This window comes from Protopterus annectens, chromosome 5.part0, assembly GCF_019279795.1.
Source record: "Protopterus annectens isolate FY-2018-M chromosome 5.part0, PAN1.0, whole genome shotgun sequence".
In the NCBI taxonomy this organism is placed as follows: Eukaryota; Metazoa; Chordata; order Ceratodontiformes; family Protopteridae; genus Protopterus; species Protopterus annectens.
Genome location: NC_056735.1, coordinates 1849433485 through 1849459031, shown reverse-complemented (window position 1 = coordinate 1849459031; position 25547 = coordinate 1849433485). Strand labels below are relative to the sequence as shown.

General features: G+C 39.7%; 1 protein-coding gene across 1 annotated transcript in view; it reads left to right on the top strand.

Annotated features, from left to right (window-relative positions):
- Positions 1–25547, top strand: part of WDFY2 (WD repeat and FYVE domain containing 2) — a 543829-nt gene that overhangs the window by 427228 nt on the left and 91054 nt on the right. Inside the window, exons 8-9 of the mRNA XM_044071679.1 lie at positions 17374–17479; positions 25157–25258. Of these exons, the coding sequence (XP_043927614.1) occupies positions 17374–17479; positions 25157–25258 (208 nt within the window). The remainder of the gene's footprint in view (positions 1–17373; positions 17480–25156; positions 25259–25547) is intronic.

The window sequence follows — 25547 nt, the reverse complement described above, 5'->3', positions numbered from 1 at the left end:
ATATTATATATATATATGTGTGTGTGTGTGTGTGTATGGGTTCCCTTCATAATTTCGAAATACTGAAATCCTGAATTTCAGTATTTCGAAATTGTAACACAGAAGCCTTGAAATCCCAAAACACCATAAGCACGAAATTCAAAATCCCAAAGTACAGAGATTTTGAATTGGCGCTTCTGGTGTTGCAGTGTGTGAATGGTTAGGTGTTAGTTCAAGTATATATGTATGTGTAAGTGTGTTGGTTAGGGGCTTTAGTGTATGTTAGTGTGTGTTGTGACTGTGATGTGTGTGTGCGCGAGGGACTGTAAAATGTGTGGGTGTGAGTTACCTCTGTGTGTCTGATTTCGGAGTTAGTATATGTAAGTAGGGAGTGTGGGGGCAAAGCCCCCCACATGGGGTGAAGGGGGCCTTGCCCCCCTGCTTATATGTGGTCTAGGTTTGTCTGTGTGCTTGTGGGGGGAAGTTGTGTGTATGTTTGTGTGTGCTCTGTGTGTAGTGTAGTAAAGCCAGCTTGCATTTTTCTTATAGGTTTGGTTCATAGGTGTGTACTAGGCCAAATGGCCCTGGAGCATTTACAATCCTAGCCTATAAATTTGCATAGGCAGTGCCCCTATCCTGTAGGGCAACTGGAGTGATCCCTGGGGTGAGCTTTGTTACCCAGCCACTCGTCAAGATTTCTCACCATATCAGCAGAAATTCCTCCAATGAAAAGAACATTTTTCATTTTATTATAAACTGAATCGGGTGTCAGTACATAAGACTGTCATGTTATGTCATGCTGTCTAGGTGAAGTCGTATTTATTTATTTGGTGAAATATTTAGGTGTAGAACAATTTCCAAATATGTTGGCAATGTGACTGAAGCTGGCTATGGGACTGAAGTCTGGAGGCATTTTTCACTGATAAATTGACAACAGCATGCTTTAATGTTAAATTTACAATTCTTGAAGTGAGAGAAAGATTAAAGAGATGAGCTAAAGACTTTGTCCTTGAGTGTCAGATGGAGGTTGCCGTTTTTAAGAATGCAGGGTGAAGTGTACTAAAGCTAGCTCCACTCTTTTTGTCTAGTTTCTTCAGCAGTTTTTTGATATTTTTAGACCAATTTCTCTGAAATGGAAGGTTGAACTGACTTCATCTAGAGAGTTTTCTAGGACAGTAGTGTTTTGGGTGTAGCTTGTTGAGAGAGGGACTGATAGTTGATATTGTTGTTTGATTAGTAATTGTTGCAACCTTTGAGATAATGTAGACCTTGTATTTATTAACAAAGGATGTTTTAGGATTTGTAGTACTGTTGTGTTGATAATTGTAATATGGCCTGTTAGTTTTTTTTAAGCTTTTTATCGTTTTCCAGAAGTACTTTTGAGCTTGCTGCTAGTGGTACAGCCTAATTTATACCCAAGATATGTGCCTTTTGCTCATGAAGGCTTTAATATCTGTGATAAGCTGTGGGCATCTATGCACACTGAACTATCTGGATCATATTGGGGAAATCAAAATCATGGGCTCAGAAGTAGCAGCAGTAATCCTAACTGTTGCCCTTTAATTCACAAAATTCTCCATAGTATGGATAGGAACTAACTTGCTGGTGCTGTATTGTTTGATTTAACAAAAATCTTTGACTTAGTCCAAAATTACAAAGTCCTAGATGAGATACTAGATTGTAAACTATCGACTATCTCCTACATGTGGATAAAAAATGTTCCATTCATAAATAGGAAACTCTCACACAGAATTTAACTTGTGTGCACTACAAGGAACTGCTCTATTGTTTTCACTTTTCATAAATGTTTTCAGTATGACTGTATCTAATATTCCAGTTGCTTTCTGTGGCAAGGTAATTTGAGCATCAGTAATTCGCAATCTAGCTTAAGTTCCATTTATATCATTTTTATCTTTATACAATACTTGACTGGTTTGACTGCTTAAGACTTTCCTTTCAACCCCCCCCCCCCCCAAAAAAAAAAAAGAAAAGTAACTGAGATTTGCAGCACTGCCAAGTGTCTGTCACTTATTCCTTAAAACTCAGATTTGTCTCTCCCTTTAGGGAGATGCATGCAATCCATAAATTGTTTTAAAAATCCTGTTTTTTTTTTTTTTTATTGAACCCTGCCAGTCAACCTTTTCATGCTATCCTAATACACTGTCTAAACGTATGTTTATGCTTAGCACCTGCTGTAAAATTACCAGCTCTTATTCTTAGAAACCAAAGCAGCTGTGTGGGAATGGGTGTTCTTATCCATCTGACTGTATGTGCTTAGCTCTGATTACAGCAAGCTGTTCTCATAACTGTAATGCATTTAAACATTTGATAAGTAAAATTTGAAAGGTTGTAGTCCAGGTACTTCTGGCATGAAAGTTATTGTATTACTACTAACAGATCCAAAGTGATGCTCATAATTCAGAGAACTAATATTGCCTCTTTTCTTTTCTTGCAAAGATCCTTTTTTAACAAGCATGCACTATCAGAGCTGCTACATAAGTTAGTCTCTCCAGAGTGTTTGTGCCTGCTGCATGGAGTACAACTTTGGCTTCCCTGCACAAGGGTAACTTCTCTACAGTCCTAGATATTTATAGGCCTGTCAGCCTCACCAGTTTTTTATACAACACCATGGACTCTATCATGTATTTAAGTAATTTCTGCTGCCATAAGCAACTGAGCTGATCTAATCCCACTCAGTTTGGTTTTGTAAAGGGCAGAACCTGTCCTCTGAAGCTAGTTAACTTCTTTGGGATGATTACAGATGCTGTGGACAGTGGTCATTTCACACAAGTTGCTTGTCTTACCCTGGCCATGGCTTTTGAAAATACTACTGATAATGGTGTTATTGTAAAGTTAGACAAACTTAATGTAAACCCCTATATTGTCCTCTGGATTGCACATCGGTTATCAATAGATTCCAGGTCATGAAAGTTGCTGGTACCCTCTCAGAACATAAAATTGTAAGTACTGGAATATCACGGGGATCAGTCCTTGTCCCTCTTTCATTTGGCATTTGTTATGCAGAAGTACTTATCTTAGAAGTATGGTTGACTGTTTGCTGATGACTGCAAACTGTTACACCATTATACAGTCATCCATTGATATCGTCTGCTCAAACAAGTGCAGAATATGCACATGCCTATTGTGCTGATAAGTCTCATGCTAAATGAAAAAAAAAGTACAGCATAGTAACATTTGGCTAAATCACTGTGCCTACATCATTTGCTGTAAATGGTATTCCTCTTCTGACAGACACAGCTGTATGGATTCTAGTTACTTATTTGGACAGCTCCCTCTCATTTTATCATCATATTACTGCCGCAGTCTGGAAACCCTTCTGTCTGGCCCAGTTAATTTCCAAGGGAATATCTTCAAGATCACCACTGTACTCCTTGTCAGACCCATGAAATCTGTGCCTTCCTTGGTATGTACAAATCCAAGCATATCACTCAACTGCAAATGCCCCATTGATATTTAAAAAAAGAAAATTAAAAGCTAAATCATTCAGCTATCTAGATAGTTTAGTATTGCTGTCTTCATTTGTATTGTGAAATGTGCAGCTCTATTCACTACCTTTTTGCAATGATGGTGTCCAAGATAAGAAACTTTAGCATGCTTGCCTCACATTTTTCCTGATCAACCTTCCTCAGTAAATATTTATTGAATTATTTCTTTCTTTTGTCATGGACTGTCCTGTTAAAGCCTGTTTGAATGGCACTGATGGATCAAATTAAGCTGTAACAAAACTGCTTATAACTTATTTCTGAAGCTTGACAACCTTAGAGGTGATTGTATTAGATAAGGAAGTGGAGGAGATGTAGACTTATGCATGGGGGCAGGGGGTTGAGGGCTTATTTGTTGTTGGTATTGTATCAGTATTGATTCAAAGGGCTTCATTGGGCAGTTCATGATGAACAGATTCACATTTGTTTATTTCACTTTGTTGACATGATAGATCCTGCTGTGGTCCTGAAAGGTTGCATTTATTTTGATTTAGTACAAATTTAAAAAAGGCATTGTGAAAACAACTCTTACTTTTCATCAAGTGCCAAAAAATCTTATTATTTTAAACACTTTTATTAAATTATCACTTAAGACATAGGCAAACACATTAACAGAAAAGTACACAAAACTATATTAACATGTTCTGTTTGCATATATTGTAGAGCATGTATTTTTTTATAATTATCACCAGTCCAACATTACAAACATTGCTGAATTCTTGCATTCCATTAAACCTCACTTCTCCTGAAGATTATTCTGCATACATTGCTAATACAGTCTCCATTTATTTAAATGTAGTTTGCTCCTTTGCTTTTCTAAAGAGGCTTCTTCCAGTTCTTTTATGTATTTTGTAATATTCAGTGCTTCAAATACAGTTAGTTTAGACTTTGACTTCCATTTTCTATAATTCCTTTGTTGGCAGCCAAAAGAATTATAACTAAATAAAGCCATACTATGTGTAAGCAATTCAGATCCTGTATCTCATTTCAAAAAAGTCATATCCTTCAGTACAGCTGTTTGTTGAATCAGTATTTCTGTCAGAATACTCTGTAGGGAATTTTTAAAATCTGCCAACTCATTACACTCCCAAAACATACGTTCCCAGTTGGCATCTTCATCCTAAGAATTTTTCCTCAGATAAATAGGAAATGTTGAAGTCTGCTTGGGATATAAAATACACATGTAAACACTTTCAAGCAAAGACACTAAGCCTTCTGAACCTTGCTGAGTACTTAGGAGCCACACATATGCCCTCCCATTGTTCTCTGTTTTCCAGTGTCTCTTACCAGTCTTTTCTAACCTCATCTGATTGATTCTTTTAGTTGGTCTTTCACTTAAGATTCCCCTATCCCTTTCTCTTTGCCTGTACTTTGATATCAATCCCTGGTGGGGAAGGCAGTCTCTGGCCTGCAGTCCAAATGTCTTCTTGGCCTCATCCACTCTATTACCTATCTCTCTAGTTATTTACACCCCACGGTTTGGTTCATTTGCCAGTTTTCTCCAGTAAATTCCAGCTCTCTCACTTGTTTTCTGTGCTTGACTTGTAGTCATCCTTCTTGGCAAAATATCCTTTCTCCATTCTTGTGTTGGCTGAGTTCATAGAACACTTTCTCCTACTTTATGAATGTAATATTATGTATGCTTTTTTATTGTTATTCTCCCTAAGGATCTGCATCCAAAAATCCCATTCTGTCTTTGTTTCTTGAACTCCCTCACCATTCATCATTATCTCTTTCCATTTTGAATTATAAATTCTGCTTGTGTTATGTATGTGAGCCTTAAATATGTAATTCTAAAGTATCACTTCAAATCAAGTAATCCTAAATCTCCTTGTTCTGCAGGAAGGATCAACTTGTCCCACTAAACTTTTGCCATCTTCCCCTCCCAGATAAATTCATTCAGTTATTATTTTCCACAACTTTGACCCATATATAAAATTAAATGGATTAAAACATCTTTGCTATCCATATGCATAAATAAGAGCTTCCAGTTTCTCAATTTTTGTATTGGCTTTTGTTTAGTTTCTTCCTACATACCCTCAGCTACCATAACGGAAGCCTTTTTAATCCATACTGCTAAGTACTTCCATCTTATTGTGTCCTCAACTGAACCAATTCATTCATGGATACATAGGTTATGGCCATAGCCTTTGTTTTATGTTCATTAATTTTATATCCTGAAAAGTCTTGAGACTGTCTTAAAATGTTCCAAACAATGACATGTCCTTTTCTGGATTTATTGGGTACAAAATAATATCATCTGCAAATAAAGCCAACTTTTTATTACCATAACAAGTATATCCTTGCATTTCTGCGTCTCTTATTTTCTTTGCCAGTGGCTCTAAGTATAAAACAAATAAAGGGTAAAGAGGACACGTCTGCTTGGTTCCTCTGTTCAAACACAACTTATCAGAGAGGAACCTCTAACTTTAATTTTTGCCTCCGTCATTTATCCTCCTAATTAACCTTATTATTGTGTCAAGGTATGAAAATACTTCCATAGTCATAAAATCTCAGCTAATTCTGTCAGATGCTTTCTCTGCATCAAGACCCACCAACAAGAGCTGTATTGTCTTACATTTTGCTTCCCTCTTGGATCATCATTATTCTATTAATGTTGGCAGCAGTTTGCCCCCCCCCAAAAAAAAAAAAACGCATTACACGTGCATGGATATCTATTCATTATAGACATAAACAGTTTAATCATTGTTTAAAAATGAAATGGGTCTGTATGAAGCTGGATCTGATGTGTATTTACCATCCTTAGGTAAACAGTCACCATAGCTTTCTTTCAAGATGTTGGCGCCTCCCTTCCTTTTAAAATACTGTTAAAATCTTCCAGATTTTTATCACTTTCTTCCATCCTAACTTCCAAACTTCCACAGAAATACCATGTGTTCCTGGAGACTTTCCTGAAAATTGATAATACATCAACATTTTTACCTCATCCTCTTATTTTAACAGCTGTTGAGCCTCATCTACCTCTAACCTTGGCATAATTATGTATTTCTTAAATATTTCCATTTGTGCTCTTTCTTGATATCCACATTTCTCTGCTTTAGACAAATTTTCATAAACTTTCTAAAGTATCTCTAATACCTCTACAGGCTTTGTGGTTATTTTTCTTGTTATAAGTTCCCTAAGCTTGGCAACAACCCTTTTTACTTTCTGTTGCCTAAGTTGCTGTTCTAAAAGTTTTTGTGCTCTGGGATTGTCAAAAATAGTTACTTAACAGCAGTTTTTCTAAATTCATGTATATTATTCAGATACCCCCTTCTTTTTCTTTAGCACCCTGAATTTACGCCTCCTCTTGTTCTATGAGATTCCTCTCATTCTGCAATACTTAAAACCTTTGTCAGAATCTCTAAGTTATTTCTATTACTTCGTAACCATATCTCGTTGTCTTTTATTGCTTCCCTGTTTTTAGACTCCATTTTCATTTTATCACACTCAATAGCCATAACTTCTGAATTTCTGTCTTCCGTAATAACTCTCAAATCATTTCCACTCCCCATTCCTTAAATTCTTCTTTTTAACAGGTAGGTGAGAAAGCACCAGGGTCTCATTTTTACTTCACTGCCTTGCATTTTTATCTTGTTATTGGATGTGTGTTGAAGCTTTCAGTTAAATGCAAATGTTCCTGTGAAATGTAATTTCTGTGTAATCCAGCCCATTTGTTGCACCTTGGAGACTAATATGTAAATTCTGTCCATGTTCCTCATACTGAATTCACATCTTCCATACCAAATATTGTCATAAATGTCTATAGAAATCTATCTCTTTTTATTTTCTCTTTTAGGTCCACTGATATGTCCACACTATTGCTAATCAAGTTCCACTTTGCACCTGTAAGTAATAGTTCCTGCTAAAAGATGATTATCTCTCCAAATATTAACTTAAGCTCTATAATAGTAGTTTTTGTTGGAATATTGATACACACCAGCATAATCTCCTCCCTATCGAGTAGCCCCATACTACCACAAATTGACCATTGTTGTCTTTTTTCCCTCTTTTATCACTGTTGGAGCTTCTCTGGCAAGTAGTGTAGTTATCTAGTTATCATTTGTTCCTGATATTCTGCTGAATATCAATCCTGAAATCCTTTCTTTGTTAAATTCACATACTCATTTCTTTCCAAATATGTATCCTGCAACACTGCTGTTCCACTCTGCATTTCTTAAAATAATTCAATATTATTTCCTTTTTGTCTATACCTTTAAGGCCATTTACATTCCAAGGTAATATGAATAGCACAGCCATGATGATGAAAAGTCATTGTTCCCACCTATTATACATCTTAGTTTTTTTTTTGAATTTGTATGTCCAACTATTGTGTTACATGTGCACACTAATGTTTGGCAAGCTGATCTTTAATACAGTTGTCCCTTCTAATCTCCATTTGAACCTATGTCACATTTTCAAGACTTTTTTTTAGTGGAAACCCTCAAACAAAAAACTAACTTTTCAGAACACCACCAATCCCCTATTAACTTAGAACAAACGCACAAAATTATGTATATCATCAAAAAAATTGTTTAATCCTCCAGATAGGAACAATTGCTCATTGTTCTTTTCTTATCTGTATTCCTCTCCCAGATGTGAAGAACAGCTTGCATGCTTTCAGAAAACATAACTTTTAGCCTTAAGAAAAAGTGCACTGGCTATCTTTAAGTAAAACTAAATTGTGTACTCTTCTATTAAATGCATTAATGTATTAAGGCTGCAAGGGAGGCCGCTAACTTTTATTCACTTCTCAATTTCAAAGCTTATTTTTCACTGAACTGCTTGCAATTGCACTTTTTTCAGAAGCAGATTTCTTGACTCCCATTGAACATTTACTAATGGAAAAAAGCTAATATCTTTGCCGATGTAAGAAGCATTTACATGGCTTTCATCATTTGGTCTTTTCAAGCATACCTGCTTACAAAAAAGAGCATTTGTTTATAACTTGAGACAAGGACATTAGTATTCACTCTTGTAAAAACAAACAAAAAAAAAATCTTATTTCTACTTGTAATGTAATCAGTGCAATTTTACATCCCCCCTCCATAGCAGAAGATCACAGCATATTAACATTAAACTTGCTTTTTTTCCAGCCTTTCTTCTCTTGTTATACTCTAAAGCTTTTATTTCTTAGTACTAAAAAGTACTTGTTTAATTTAATATCTCTGACATACAAAGTCACTGAAAAGATTCCCCCACATTTAAAATACCCCTAACTACACGCTACACCAAACTGCTTTACTATATGTAACATACAGTTTATATCATGAAATGTGTTATACAAATACTAAGAGCAAAACTTATTTTACTTGGTTAGTTTCCCTGTTTATAGTGCCCTTCTAAACATTAATGATGGTATGCGTTACAGTCCACCCACAAGTTTAACAAAGTCAACAATAGTCAAGTATTTTTCAGCCACTTTTTATTGCAAAGCCATATTTCACAAATGTGATTGATGATTTATAATCTCCCATTTATTCACCAATTTCATTGTTGCTGTTCTTCCTTTTCATTCTCCAGCTAAGGTACTCCTGATTATTCTAGTCAACTCATGTGCTCTTTTCTGTCTTTCAAACCTTCTTCTTTGGAACATTGGAAAAGGTTTCGCTGGTTAAATTTTCTCTATGAACTTTACTGTCTGAAGAATGAGGAGCAGAGTCTCTTGAACTGTGCAGGTGAGTGTGTGTGTGAAATCACAGTACAACTGTCCTTGGGGTTTGCTCATTTCCAGCTGCACTGTGATGTTGGGGATGGTGCATGTAAGTAGCAGGGGGATGTGGGATGTGCAGGAGGCTTGCCCCACTATAAAAGCTTTTATAGTTAATGTTTTCAATTTCATTGTTATGGCACTTCGATGTTTTGTCTTTTCTGGATTTGCTGTACTGAGTATCAGTATTATGAACATTCGACATTCTAACAATTACCCGTATCTGTATCTATATATAGGTTTTACTGCAAACTGATGAAATACCAGAACAGTGAATCCCTTCTTATCGAGATGACATTATCGAAAGTGCATTATAATGAAAAGTGAAAGTAATGAATCTTACTTCACCGAAAATAAGATGGTTCTTGTTCTTTCTTAACACCACTTTAAAAACAGAATAGACATGCTGCACATACATACCGCACTGGGTGATTCCTGCAAAGATATGGGCGTGTCATGGGTGTTTACCCTTTTTTGCAATGTAGTGCAACCTCGGAGTTGGTATATTTAATTTGCAAGGGGTGTGGGGGTGCAGCCCCCCTGTAAAAATGTTAGTTTACTTTAAGGTCCCAGATGTTTGGGTGGTGGTCGTAATATTGGGTATGTTTGTATAAATGTACTACTCAGTTGGTGGCCGTTTTAGGTGCGGTAAGATTCGTTATTTTCAGTTTTCATTGTAATGCACTTTTGATAATGTCATCTCAATAAAAAGGGATTTGATGTTCTGGAATTTCATCGATTTGAAGTAGAACTGATATAAATACATACATACATATAGTATATATCTGTATGTATATCTATATATATAGGTGTGTAAATCTGTAAAGCATTCATCCTTTAGTATTAGAAGTTCTGAGGATCACAGTTGAGAGTCCCCCACATTCAAATAACTAACCTCTTTGGGGCTTGATAGACAACAGAGGGAGACCGCCTCTGGTTCAGAGGCATCATAGTCTTCCTACTGGATGTGTGCTCCATTGCCTCATTTTGCAGCTGCTGGCCCTAACAAAAACAGGAGACTCATGGGAAAGAGGATGCAGTCAAGGTGAATGACAGTTCTGAGTGAGCTAGAGATGCTGCTCTCTGTATCCTTCTCGCGGGTGACTGTGGTGCCCTGAGTTTTTGCTGGTAACACAGAGGAATATAATTTGGGCTGCTAGGCTGTCAAGACTGACACCTTGCAATGGAGCTTCATCCCCTTTATTGCTTTTTTCTGAAATTTGTTTCATAGGCATGTTGGCTGTACCACTTTGTAATGCAGTCTTAAGTATTTGCTGAAAGTGCAGATTTTAAAAGATGCAGTTGAAGAAAATGGTATGTTATATTGCTCACGTAATTTTGACTGGTGTTTTGATAACTTGCAGTTTTCGCAATCCGTATGAATTAATACTATTTATTATAAAAAAAAATATGCACGGACATATTTCAAACATCGAAAATCTTGTTTTTTTTCTTTTAGAGCCTACTAAGTTAATGCAGTTGTGGGGAACAGAGTAGAAGGGAAATGTAATGCTTTGTTTACATGCTAATTACCTTATGTTATTTAGGTTCATAGGTTCATACTAGGCTATCTGCCCGAGGGCATTTACAAGCCTAGCCCATAGTTTTGTGGCTTACACCACCCCTTTAGTATGGGGAACTATACCCATTATTTTGCTGTGCCTCTGTCGAGCAGTGACACTGAGGTAATCCCTGGGGTATATCTGCGATCTCCCATCCATTGGTCAAGATTTCTCTTGAACAAGGCCAGCGAGGTGCTCTGCCTCACATATACCGGGATTTTGTTCCACAGCATAGGGAGTCTTTGGGTGATGAATCTATCCCTCCAGCACGTCCTATTAATAGCCGTGTCGAGGTTTAAGTCTCCCGCCCTTGTGGCTCTGACTGATCTAGATTTTTGAGGTGAAGCATATTCATCAAATCTGGGTTTGACATGGCCTTGTATGTCAGGCAAAGGTCACCTCTGAGCAAGCGGTAAGCGACTGAATAGAGCTGGAGTTCTTTCAGTCGGGCAGCATAGGATAGATTTTTGAGACCCTTCATCCTTTTGGTGAGGAACTTTTGTGGCCTCTCCAGCTGTTGCAAGTGTCGGGTCAGATACATTCCGAATGGGGCATTGTACTCAATCATTGGTCTGATGAGTGATGAGTATAGGGAGACTATGACCTCCCTTGATCTAGATGTGAATCCCTTCATGATAAGGTGGGCAATGTAGAAGGTCTTCCTAACTACTTTAGCTACATGGGTGTCGAATGATAGGCTACTGTCAACCTGGGTCCCCAGGTCCCTGATAACTTCTTCTGTGCTCAGTGGATTGCCACCTATATGGTAGCTAGGGGTAACCTTGTTTTTCCCGAAGGGTATGACTATGCATTTTTTGGCATTTAACTTTAGGCCATGGTTCTGGCACCAGTTATCCGTTTCTGTGAGACCCTTCTGAAGGATATCTGTGTCAGATGTGTTTTCGACTATGGCCCAGTTTGCAGTCATCTGCAAACTTTGTCAGCCATAACCCTCCTGTGTTTGCTTGTACTTGGAAAAGTAGATGCCAAACAAGAGTGGGCCCAGGACTGAGCCCTGTGGGACACCACTTGTGACAGGCTTTGAGTCTGACATGGCGCCAGCAACTCTGACCCTGTGGGTTCTGTCCCTCAGCCAGTTTGCAACCCATCTTGTGATGTATGGGTTAACATTTAAGCTGATGAGTTTTTCAATGATACCCGAGTGGGGTATTGTATCGAAGGCCTTCGCCAGATCGAGGTAGGCTGTATGGACTGCCTTTCCCTCATCAATGTCTTTGGTGACTGTTTCAAAAAGTCAACCAAGTTTAAAAGGCATGATCTGCCTTTGACAAAGCCAAACTGGGTTGGATCCAAAGTCTGCAAATTCCCTATGTCTTTATTTATGAGGTCCATTATGATCCTCTCCATGGCTTTGCAGATAAGGCTTGTCAAGCTAATGGGCCGGTAATTTCCAGGGTCGGTGGAGGCACCGCCTTTGTGAAGTGGGACCACAGTTGCAGTGCGCCACTCACTGGGTACGTATCCAGAGGTGAGACTGTGATTAAACAGCTGTCCTAGCTGTGGGTTTAATTCCTCGTTGAGTTCGTGGAGCACACAGCTGGGGACACCATCAGGTCCCATGGATGCTGTGTTTTTGCTTTGGAGAGAGCAGTTCTCACTTGGGCGTTAGAGATGTTTGGGGGGGCTGCAATTGTTTGGTATAGATATCTCTCCTTTTGGGGGAGAGGAGGGGAGAAGTTTGCACTGAACCTGTCAGCCAGTATGTTGGCAATGTCTGTAGGATCAGTAATCTTCACATCATTTTGAACTAGTTCTGAGCATATCTGGGTGTTTCCTCCCAGGTTTCTAACATAGCTAAAGAAGGCCTTATGATTGTCTTTTGAGTCTTTAGCTATTTTTCTCTCAAAATTTGCTTTGGATGATTTTATGAGAGCTCTTAGTTTTTACTTATAGTGATCAAGGTGTCTTACCTTTTAAGGATTTTGCTCTATCTTGTAGTAGCTTCCTCCTTTTGTTGTAGAGTTTGTTTATGGCTGGGGTCCACCAGACTGGACGCTTGCCTTTGGTACAAAGAGTCTTTGTTTTGCTTGGGATTGCCTTATCCATGCAGTCCTGCAGGTGCTGGTAGAAGGCATTTGTAAGTGATTCAGTGGCTTGAGTACTGTTTTCCCGGCTCGGGGCCTTAAAGGAGACCACACTGGTCTTTAGAAGTGTGAAGTCGGCTTCGAGAAGTTCTTTACTGTGGTCTTTTTATTTCAGGTGGGGTGGGATGAGGACCTCCAGCGAGATTAGTTGTGATCTGATCTCACCAGTGAGGGTATACTTCGGTGTTGAACATTGTGCTCCCATGTTCGTGATGATGAGATCAAGTATGTTTTCTCCTCTTGTGGGGATGGTGACTAGTTGTTCCATGGCATTTGAGTTTATGAATTCCAGGAACTTTTGGGCTAGGGTGTTTGGGCTTGAGTAGTGTTCCCAGTCTATATTAGGGTAATTGAAGTCACCTAGTATGATGGTGTTTGGTGATACATTTATCCCCTCAGTGTTTTCAGGAAGGCCATGTGAGGTTCCTGAGTTTGTGAGGGTGGCCTGTAACATGCTACAATTTGCAGAGCAGTCTTGCCTATGGTTAATTGCACCTGGATGGTCTCCGATGCATCGTGCGTTGCCACCAGTCTTGAGGTGTGGGTGTCCTTGATGAATATGGATACCCCCTCCTTTCTTGGTATTGTCCGGATTTTGGGGCGGGCATGATATGAGCTAAAACCTGATAGTGCTGGGGTGCTCTCAGGAGCCTTGAACCAGGTTTCTGTCACAGCACAGACATCGATGTTCTCCATACTGAGAAGGGCCTCGAGTGCGTGCATTTTGAGATTTAGACTTCTGGCATTGAGCAGCATTACCCTTAGTTTTTTCCTTTTTGTGTTCTAGGGTGGTAGGTTTAGAATTTGAGCTTTGCCTAAAAAGGCACTATGGGGTGGCAAGAGCCTTTGCCAATATCCGGAATCCCAGGGTGACAGGTGCAAGCCGTCCCTTGCGAGCAGCGTGGCTTGTCCAGCATGTCACCCCAGGCAGACAGACATTGGATCCCCTTTGAATGACACCAGAGTTTAAGCCAATTGTTAAAGCTGATCATCTTATCTCTGTATTGTGGCATCATTCTTGGTGAAGGTAGGATACTGCTCAAGGTCAGGGTCATACCTGCCTGGGCTACATAATCAGAGAGCTCCTCAATGTCTCTTTTCATGTAGTCCAAGGAGGTACGTCTCAGGTCGTTTACACCAGCGTGGACAATGACTGAGTCGTATTTGTACCTGCTGTTGAGAGACCTGAGTGCTTGCGTTATGTGGCGGATTCTAGCGCCCGACAGGCAGCTTACTGTAACTCTCTCCTTACTCAGTCTGGTGAGCAGGACGTCAGTGTGTCTGACTATGGAGTCACCAATGACTAGTGTGTCTGGCATTGTGTTTGGCCTTAAGAGCTGTGACTGTTTGACACTCTGACTGTGAGGTCTATGTGTTTCAGGTGTTGTGTTCTGAGGTGGTGGTTGTTTGGGTGTCTGCTTTGGTGGCCTCTGCTGTTTTGGTAGATTTTTGATCAGAGCCTCCGAGTATGTCTTTGTGTGCTTATGTGTATGATTTGAGGTTGTGATGGTACTATGTGAGACTGGGTCTATAGTGTGTGTGGTAACCTTCTCCTCCTGACTGGTCTTGCCAGTCCTATGTTGAGAGAGCTCAGCCTCCAGTTTGGCCGTATAGTTGCATCTCTCTCATGTATTTGTGTTTTGTGGGAGGAGGAGAGGGTTGTCTGTGTACATGAGGCAATTGTAACATTGCCTCAATATTCCCAGGTTTACCAGCTGAGCAGGAGAGGACACTAGCTGATCCCTGGGCTTTGTCTTGGTTCCTGTGTTTCTCCATTTTCTCCATTTTCCTTGTTTGGTCAGGGGGAAGTTTCTTTACTCACCAGTGAGAGTGGGGAGTACTGAGCTGCCTGTTTGCCCTTAGAGGAATGGTTTAAGGCAGTAACTTGTAGTCTATTGGCCATTTTGTGTCATTTCCTGTCTTTTCCAGCCCCCTGCTATAAAGCGCGTTTGGTTGCAATATCTCAACCTAAACAAACTTCTCTCCCACACCCAACACGGCTTCCGCCCCGGCCGCAGTACCATCACTGCCCTCCTTTCCTTTCTAGAGACCATCAACCTTGCACGTGATAAGGGCAATTCTGTATCATCACTATTCTTAGACCTTTCAAAAGCATTCAACACCATCTCCCATCATCTCCTTCTATCCCAGCTCTCATTCTTAAATCTCTCTCCCTCCATCCTTGCTTCGTTCACCAGCTACCTATCTAACCACCAACAAGCCGTCCAGTGGAAGGAATCTACCTCTCCTTTCCTACCCACACCCACCAGAGTCCCTCAAGGCTCTGTTCTTGGTCCCCTGCTCTTTAACATATTTATCAACAATTTCCACCTCTCCATCCCCAATGCCTCCATCATCCAATATGCAAATGACTCCACCATCATATCCTCTGCCACCTCCCCCACTGAACTACTAATAAAAACCCAGCTTGCCGTCTCCAAAACAGAATCTTGGATGAAAGCCAGTCACCTTGCCCTAAATGCCTCCAAAAAAAACTAATTAACTTTACCCCTACGAGAAATTCCACTTTTAGATAGAAATTTGTTCTGCAGTACAAGCCACAATAAAACTCCACTAGAAATAGTCCCCTCAACCAAACTGCTAGGAGTCATTATTGATGAAAACCTAAAGTTTGACTCCCACATACACCCCGCCATCAAAAAAACCCATCAGAAGATAGGTCTCCTATACAGACACAATCGCTACCTCAGCCCCTCCACCCGGGAAACACTTGCAACTACCTTCCTCCTCCCATCCTTCATGTACGGCACTCCTCTATTTACCAATCTCCAACTAGGCCTGCTCTCCAAACTGGAAGCGTGCTATCACAAAATTAGCAAATTCGCTTTTAACTCCAAAAGCTCATCCCATCACTGCCACTCACTACTCAACCTCAAATGGCTAGAACTCCCCAACTACCTTAGATACTTACAACTCACCACTACTCACGAGCTCATCTTCAAACCTTCTTACTGTCCATCGCTAGCCACAGCACTAACACCCTACACTCCCCCTCGCTCCCTAAGATCAGAGAACCAAAATCTGCTTCAAGTACGCAAACCCTCTCATTCCCCCAGGCCAACTACTACTACCCTTCAAAATCGCCAAACTCTGGAACTCTCTCCCCTCCCACCTATTTAACATACCTAACCATAATAACTTCAAAAGCCAGCTCTTCATATATCTATCCTCCAAATGAGACTGTCCCTCTTATGCTCCTACCTAAAGTACTTCTCAACCGACTGTCTTCCTGCCCCCCTTTTTTGTTCTGTTAAACATGTATCTAATTCAGCTTTCTCTCTGTCAACCTGGTTTATCCTGATGCATTGATTTAAGTACTGTTCATTAAGTAACATAATGTAACCATACATATATATGTAAATATTATCATGTAATGTAATATATGTTCTTGTGGAGGTTTATGTAACATATGTTCTTCTGGTGCTTTTCTCCCCAGGCCTCCACTGAAAATGGGCCATCTCGACCCAGTAGACTATCCCGGTCAACAAATGCAAATAAATAGATAAATAGAAAATGCTTTTTTATGCTTTTAATGGTCAAAGGCTCTGTTAATACATTGTGTACTGATGAAAGGAATAACTTTGGAGCATTGTACTAATATTACACTTAGAACTGGCTGTTACTAGTTAACAAGAGTTACTCTGTTGTATGCATTTAAAAGCTATTCTTTGAGAGTGAACTTATTGAAGGAAAATGACTATTTTCTGCAAGCCAAACAAAACTAGGAGATTAGGAAGTACATAAAGTAAGAACATTAAAAAGCTTTACACTTAAATTTACACAATTTAAGCCCTTGAATGCTATGACACAGAACATTGTAGAGCTAAGCAAATCCTGCTGTATACAAAGACATCTTTTGTTTTAGAAGAAAGGTGCTCAAATACTAAGTGGCTGCAACTGTAATACTTTTCAAATAAAATATGATATGTGGTAATTTTTGTTTAATTGCTGAAATTTCAATTTAAAAATGATTACTAATGACTCAGTAATTCATTGAATGCATTGTAATGTTGATAAGCATGACAGTATGTTTCTACACCTCTTGCTACATTTTAAATGTTGTGACAAGTATACATCTGCACACTGAGGTTAAATGCATTCTTTATAAATATAAATTTATTTTGTGATGGGTAGATGCCAAACTTCACGGTCCCCATTACCACTCCTGTTTCCAAAGTAAAGAAGAGATGATGTATGTATGCAGATAGATATACAAAATTTTGTATCATCTCTTTCTTATTGAGCCATTGCCTTTTGTTTTTGGTGTGTGTGCGCGCTTGGGGGGGGTGTTGGGTCCTGATTGCAGCAGTTCGTTAGTATCACTGTGAACTTCTTCCCTTCATAGTATTGGCCTCACTATCTGTTGTTTCATTGTTTAAGTTAAAAGGCTAGATGAGGGGTGATTTGCAAAAACTTGTGGACAGTAGGTAACCAGACTTGCTTAAGATAATTTTGCTCTCTAACATGTTTGTAAATTTTTTATTTACAAACAGTGACAAAGTGCAGGCTCTTTATTATGCCCATCATACTCGACAGCTTATCTCTTGTGCTGCCGATGGCGGAATCGTGGTGTGGAACATGGACGTAGCAAGACAGGAGGTAAGTGTCAAGTTGTTAATGACTGCAAATTGTGGTTGTGCATAGTTTGTCTAAACTTGGAGCCACCGATGTTGAATGAAGAGAATCCATGGACTAGCTAGCTATCCAATTAACAAATCCATTAAAAAGATACATATTTCTGTTCATGCAAAGAACAACTAAACTTAGAAACACAGCTTCAGATCTTGCTGACACTGCTTTGTGACATTTTCATTCATACACGTCATTCTACAGGTTCACATTTGCTTCATATCATGCATGTTTCTGAACAGTTGAACTATTTTGTGTATGCATTTTGAACTTGGACTTGTCTGTCTTAATGAGACAATAATCTAAGTTCACAATCGTATTCATTACCAAATTTCAAGACATATGCACCCAGGTGTGCATCTGATGTTTATTTTAATATTCTGCAAGTAATGTTCCTGTTAGGCCACTGTTACAGTCATAAGTAAGAAGGATCTCTGCTGCAGGCCAAATCTGATGTTTGACCTGACTTTATGGAGCTGCGAGTCTTTCGCCATGGCCAGACTGCTGTCACCTTACCTCCAATATCTGCATGCACATTAATCAAATGTGATGTCAGGATAAATAGTACTATTTTACATATGTTTTATTTCTCTTTATGTGCGTATGCATGCAGTCATTTGTTTGTTTGTCTGTAGCTGCTTTGCTACAATGGAAGGCTGACTAGGTTGCAAAATACTTATTTGTTTGACATTTGTTTACTGGGATGGTCCAACTGGACCAGAAGTCCATTTTCAGCAGAGGCCAGGGGAGAAAAACTCCACATAAAGTAAAGCAGGTACAATTTTAAAGACTTTTACACAACAGTATCAATTTACATGTATATTCTGGCATATATAGTAAAATAATATATGCAAGAAAGTTGCGCATAAAGAAAACTGATACAGATTTGCAAAAAGTGCTAACAAAACATTATATAAATTGCAGTTTAGTATATGTGCAGGAACAAACTAATTTACATTGTTTGGTCAGAGTGCAGAAGAAAACTGTGACAAGAAAGCAGTGGTGATTTGTTTGTTGTACAATGGAAGCAGTGGCAAATTATGCAGTGGATGTTTGCAGATGTTTAGTACTGGAGACTGTGGATAGTGGATAAAGGAGGGGGAAGGGGGTGGTCATGAAGTGAGTATTTTCAGTGGAAAGTGAAAGTGATGAAAAGGAGGGTAAGACAGAATAGTGAGGTGAGGGTGATGAGGGAGGGTAGAGTAAGGCTGAAGGGGGAAGAAATGAGAGTTAGAGTGAATAGGGTTATGAGTTAAGGTTTACTGAGTGAGTGAGAGGTGTGCGCGCGCGTGTGTGCGCGTGTGTGCGTGTGTGTGTGCGTGTGTGTGCATGTGTGTGTGTGCGCGTGCATGTGTGTGTGCGCGTGCGTGTGTGTGTGTGCGCGTGCGTGTGTGTGTGTGCGCGTGTGTGTGCGTGTGTGTGTGTGCGTGTGTGTGTGTGTGTGTGTGCGTGTGTGTGTGCGTGTGTGTGTGCGTGTGTGTGTGTGTGTGTGTGTGTGTGTGTGTGTGCGTGTGTGTGTGTGCGTGTGTGTGTGAAGGAGGTGTAGGAGAGATGAAAGACTTAGCCAGGGAATGTACATGTACAATGCCAGTAGCTGGATAACGGAGTCTTTAGGAGCGTTTGAATTTGGAAGGGGTTGTGGTAGTTAGGATATGTTGAGGGATGGTGTTCCATAGCCTGGGGAAATGGTTGGAGTAGAGAGAATCACCAAAGCTGTTATTTGATTTTGTCACTGTTAGTAGGAATTTGTTGGAAGATCTCAGGGTTTTATTGCTGGAGTGTGGTTGAAGGATATTTTGGAGTACTGGGCATGTATCTAGTTGATATATCATATAATGAACTGTTGTGAGTTGGGTGAAGGATAAGAGATTGGGCAGTTCAGTTGGTGAAGAGTAATAGTGATGGACTCTGTGTTGGAAGTCAGTTGCAGATCTGGTGATCTTGTTGTACTAGGTTTCTGACTTATTTAGGTCAGTTTTCTTGAGGCTGGTGAAGATGGGAAAGGTGTATAGAAGGTACAGATTTGATAATGGTGGTGTTAGATGTGTAGATGAGAAAGGAGGAATGATAGTCATGAGACTTGTTATGGGAGAAGGTCATTAGCTTAGTTTTGTTGGGATTGAGGATTAATTGATTGTCATTGAGCCAGGTTTCTATGGCTGAGCAGGATTGTTGAGTTATTTCTTGGAGTTGAGGGAGGGAAGGACCAGCGCAGATGAGTGTGGAGTCATCAGCATCATTATAGTGGCATGTTTGGTATCTTTGTGGAGATTGTTGGTGAAGACAGAGAAGAGGAGTTGACCTAGGATTGATCCTTGTGGGACTCCTACTGTGATGGGCAGGTGGGAGGAGAGGTCTGTTTTGCCATTTGACAGCTTGTTGTCAGTTGGATAGGTAGCTATGAAAATAAGAGGGAAGTCTGGGTTCTATTTAGGAGTGACAGTTCAGTTAGGAGTTTATGGTGGGACACGGTGTCAGATGCTTTGGCCATATCAAGGAAAATGGAGGCTACTATGTATTTATTATTTATGAATTGGTTGATCTTGTTGGTGAAGCTTATGAGGGCAGTTGTGGTTCTGTGTCCGGGGCAGAATCCATGTTTGGAATTGAAAAGGAGATTATTGGAGAGTAGATAATTCACGAGTTGTAGATGTATACATTTTTGTAGAAATGTAGATGATGGTGATAATATTGCTATTGGCCTATAGTTGGAGAGTTCCGTTGAGGATCCATCTTTATGCAGAGTAATAATGTAAGATATTTTCCAGAGTTTGGGCACATATTGTTCTGTGATGCAGCAGTTGATTATGATAGATACTGGGTATGTGATAGCTTTGGCTGCTAGTTTGATATTCAGTGGGTAATTTATCTACTGCAAGGGATTGCAGATTTTATTTTTAGCATTTTTTTATGGAGCTAGTTTGTACAGGCTTTAAGGAGAAGACATTAGTGGTGTCAACACGACCTTAAAAGTTTGGACGGGTGAGCATTGTGTTTGGCTAATGAAAGTATGGAATTGATAAAATAAGTGAAGAATTGGGTAGCTATGTTGTTTGCAGTGTTTGGGGTTGGAGTAGAGGATTGTCCTGGTTTTAGTAGGTGTTTTATGGAAGCCCAGAATTTTTGTGGATTATTTTGTTGTTTTTGTTGGAGGTTGGAATAATATTTTTTTTTTTTTTTTGTCAAATTTGATCTGCCGTTTGGCTTTCTTAGTTGTTGGTAGTAGCCAAGGGATGGGTTGGGTTTTACTGGCTTGGTATTGTGACAAGCTTTTATCTCTGTACTTGAGTAATTGCCTGATGTTCATAGATGGCCATGGTGCATAGCTTGATTTTACCCTAACATTTCTGGTAGGGGCTACGCTGTTTAGAATGTCTAGGAATTTGTTCAAGAATTGAATGGTTGCATTTAGATTTAGTGTTGTCAGTGCAGATCAGTTATTTTTCTGGAGGATGGTTATAATGGTATGGGGTGAGAAGTATTTTTTGTTGTGAATTTGTTTGTGTAGAATTTTTTTGGGGGTATGTATATCTTGTCTGAGTAAGTAGGTGGGCAGATGATTGCTTAGGGTATCTGGGAGGCAGCCTGGCTGATAGTTCTGTCACAGTTTGTTGGTTAGTATCCAGTCAAGAATTGACTGTCTGTTACTGAATTTGTCTATTCTGGTAGGGATTTGTATTGTTTGGGTGAAACCATACAAGTTAATGAAGTTTGTGGGGCTGTCTGCAGTACAAGTGAGCCAGTTGGTATTATCACCCATTGTTTGATTTCTTGTTTACAGGCTGAGGATGTGTTGTGAAGGAAGTCCTCCTTGATGGAGAGGTTATTACCAGGGCGGTTATAGATAGTGGTAATGGTTATATGTTTTTTGGGGGGTTATTTCTAGATGTGTGGATAGTAGTTTGGCATTAAGAGTTAGAGGGATTGGGTCCAACTGTAGTAGTTTGTGTATTTTTTTAAGTTATAGTGATGCCTCCACCTTGTTCTTGTGTTCTGACTTGTCTATGGATGTAGCCTGGGATTAAGATTTCTTTGTCAGTTATGTGGGGTTTTAGTCAAGTTTCAGTTAGAACCACTATATCGGGTGAGTGGATGAGACTTGGGGAGTTTGTTGAGAGGGTTGGGGCCCTGGGTTAGGGTGGATATCACCTCTCAGTTTAAGAAAGGATATAGTATAGAGAGATTGGTGTGAATTTTTGAGGGATAGTCTGGAGTGTTTATGTAGTAGATATGGGCTAGTAGGTTATAGTACATGTATGTATCTGTAAAATACTGTGCTGGTAGTGTTAAATCAGTGGGGGGCTATAGTTAGAGTATGTGGAGTGGATTGGGGATATGAAGGTGGAGGTGGGTGAGGAGATTTTTGATATTGTGAGGTGATAATAGGATGTGAGGTGGATGTGAGATGGAGGGGTTGGTATTAGATGAATTAGGATGTGAGGTGAATGTGAGATGGAGGGTTGGTATTAGATGAATTATGATGGTGTGCAAGAGTAGCATTGTGTGGCCAAGGGTGATGAGTGGTAAGGTGGTTAAGATTGTTATGACTAGGGTGAGTATGGTGGTGTATTGTACAGCTCTTATAATTAGATGCGAGTTATAAGGAAGGTGGTGTGTGGGGAGTGACTAGAGGTGTGATGGTGTGGTAGACTTTTTGTTATTTGGGTGGAGTGTAATGTTTTAGAAAGTGGGTAGTTTTGTGTGGTGGTTGTGGTCATGTTGGGATAAATGTAGGAGTAGTGGGGGTGGGTATAATTTGGGTGTAGGGTAGGGGAGCGGAGTAAGCCCAAGCAGACTGAGGGCAAGCGGAGCGGGTAGGACCAAAAGACGCACACAGCTGACTAAGAAAAAACAATCAGAAAAGGTAAATTTCTGCAAGGGATTACCTTAAATATTGTATATAGTACCTTACATTATTTATTACCTTACAAACATTTAGTTGGTAACTGGTGGGCGAGACATAAATGGTTATGATGAAATGCTACTGAGTTGAAATGTAGGTGCCAAACTTTGAAATTCTAGTAGGCGTTATCAATCTATATTAGTGGTTTATTAAGCAGACAGTATGTAAGGTTATATAGAGCTGTTCAAGGGTCTATAATTCTAAAAGGCAGAGTACAGGGGATAAAAGGAGGTGGGCAACTAACAAATATTATTTCAAGCTATAGAGTCAAAGATATGGTAAGGGGGAGGGATGATGGAATGTCTCTGTGATGTGCAGGTATCATATCTTTTGACAAATAGGTACAGTTAAATGCGAGCGAGTATAACATTTTACAGAAAATGCTGTCCAAAATATTGTTGGTTAAAGTCCAGTTACGGGGTGTTCAATAGGCATCACTCTGGATAGACAATTGCCTTGCAGTGTGATTCCTTAAATCAAGGCTTAAAACCTGGGGAAACAATGATGGGAGAAAGTGAGGGAGACAGTAAGATTATACAGTAATGCCATGAGAGGTTAAGTTGGAGAGAGAGAGGTGGGGGGCATGTCAGGAGAGAGAATGTAAAAGGTAAAGCAGTGTAATTGACAAAAAATATCACTAAAGGAAGTCAAAAATAGATAAGGTGACCTGTTGCATATATGAAATAAGAGGTTATGGGATTGAAACCAAGATCAGCTGAATATGCGTTACCTTGATCATTGCCATACTTTATATGCAAAACTGTCAAAGTTTATAGGGAAGAAGGGGAGATATGACTTGTAGGTGAGTCTAACTGCTGTGTACGTTTCATCTGAGAATAATGTCATGAATAGTGTTAGGAATAACATCTGCCTGCTACAAGACAGTATTCATAATTCAGCCAGCCTATTATGAGCAATGTGTAGCACAAACCTTCTTGGAACTAAACCGCAATGTACTTGACTTTGCATCAGCCTCCAGTGTGGTGTAAAGAAACTTTAGCATCAAACTTGCACAGCTAACCAGTATCACGGTTGAGTACCAAGTAACATACCAACTTCTTCTTCTTTCGCCTTTTCCCGGTTATGGGTTGCCACATCGGATTACTCATCCGCTCATGATTGGCAGTGGAGTTTTTATGGTGTCTAGTTGCCAGCCCGGCACTCAACCTTCCACAGAAGATGCACGCACTCACGCCTAGGGCCAATTTAGAGTGTCCAATCCAGTGAAATTACAAGTACTGTTCTATAGAGTGTGTGCGACTTGCTTTCTAATGTGTCTACAAAAACAAAGAATTTACAGCTGTTTCTAAAGCTCATAGTATAAAATGCTGTTTGGCTTCTGTTAGGTAAGATCAGTAACTTGTATCTGGTCAATATTGCCAGTTAATAAGCTGCTCTGTGAAGAAAACACAGGATGTGCACCTTACTGAGACTTAATTCTGTATGTGTGTGGACTTTAACTTAATTGAATAGTAACTTACTTAGAGTCTTCCTTTGGCCCTAGAAATGCTACAGGTACCATGAGGCAAAGCAGTACCATATTGTTGTTGTCTTTTGGCTTTTCCCGTTTAGGGGTCGCCACAGCGGAACTCCGGTCCGCTAATGATTGGCAGTAGATTTTGACGAACGCCGAGGTGCCAGCTCGACGTTCAACCTTCAACGAAGGAACGCCCATTTACGCATGTCTTTCAAATGCCCACCCAACCGCAGGGAGTACATGCAGACTCAACACAGAAGGCAATCCAGCCGAGAATTGAACGAGAGAACCTCTTGCTGTGAGGCAACAACGCTACCACTGCGCCACCGCGGAATTATGAAATATGTAAAAACCCTCCCAATTGCAACCTGCAGTGAAGTCACCAAACCAAAACATTAAGACAGTTCTCAGGTAACATTAAAACAAATTAAAGGTGTTAATTCCACTGGGTAAAATACAGACATACGGGAGAAATGAAAAACTACCTGATCCCCAGCTAATACTTGACAATACTTGGATGGTGTATTTTGTTAGTATGGTAGACAGTAACCCCCTTAACTCTCCTCCCTTTTCTACTTCTCAGAATTAAACAAAAGTGGAAAGGGAGATAAGGGGAACACTAACCATCCCTTACCAACAAAATTAAGAATAAGGAGTACTTGATGAGCTGTCTGAGGTACATGAGGCCATGCTCAGTTCTCTGAAGCATGCCTAACTCTCAGATAACACATCACTGAGGTGATCCACTGACTCAGACAAGTAAATATTGTCAAGTTGGGAGTTGTAGGAGGTGCTTCAAAGGGAGGATGATGTTTGAGATGAAGGTGACGGGGAAAAAGTAAGAGGTTGAAATGTATTTCATTTTGTAAACTGCTTGACATATATATTTGTACATTAGTGATTTATTTAATATCTGATTTATTATTTCAGTTTTAATGATTGGTTTCTGTGATACCTTCCCTCCCCCAAGTGGCATCGAAGAGGCTACTGCATCCTGTCTCATAAGAGGGCAGCTGTAGCCATCCACCCATGACTCCTCATAGCTGTACCTTCCCCATGTATAATGTATTAAATCCTTTGCCACTACTGGGATACAGCTCTGAATACTGTGCAGGCGCACTTTACAAATGATATTACTGGAGAGTCACAGAAGTATATTTCAAATGAGGCACTTCAGTCATTCTTCTATTTATTCTATTCGTCTCTGTCTAAGAATATTTCTATTAGATTATTACTGACTTGAGCCTTTTTGTTTGTTCTTATTCAGACACCGGAGTGGCTAGACAGTGACTCTTGCCAGAAATGTGAACAGCCGTTTTTCTGGAACTTCAAACAAATGTGGGATAGCAAGAAAATTGGCCTTCGGCAGGTACAGATATTCTTATATTTGGTTATAAAAAACTTAAAATTGAGTTGTTTGTATTTGTATGTCAAAATATAATAACTTTGATTCCTTATCACTGTGGTGCAGAAATGTAAAATTTTGAGCAAAGAAGTATTGTTTTTGTACATTCCAAAATGTAATCCAATTCGTTCAAAAAGTAAGTGTCCCTGTGAATTAGATGTGTATCTTAACAGTCACAGAATCCATGCCTAAATGCTGTCACATGTGTGAATAAAGCACTTAATATTTCCCAGACTGTTGTTGGCATGCACAT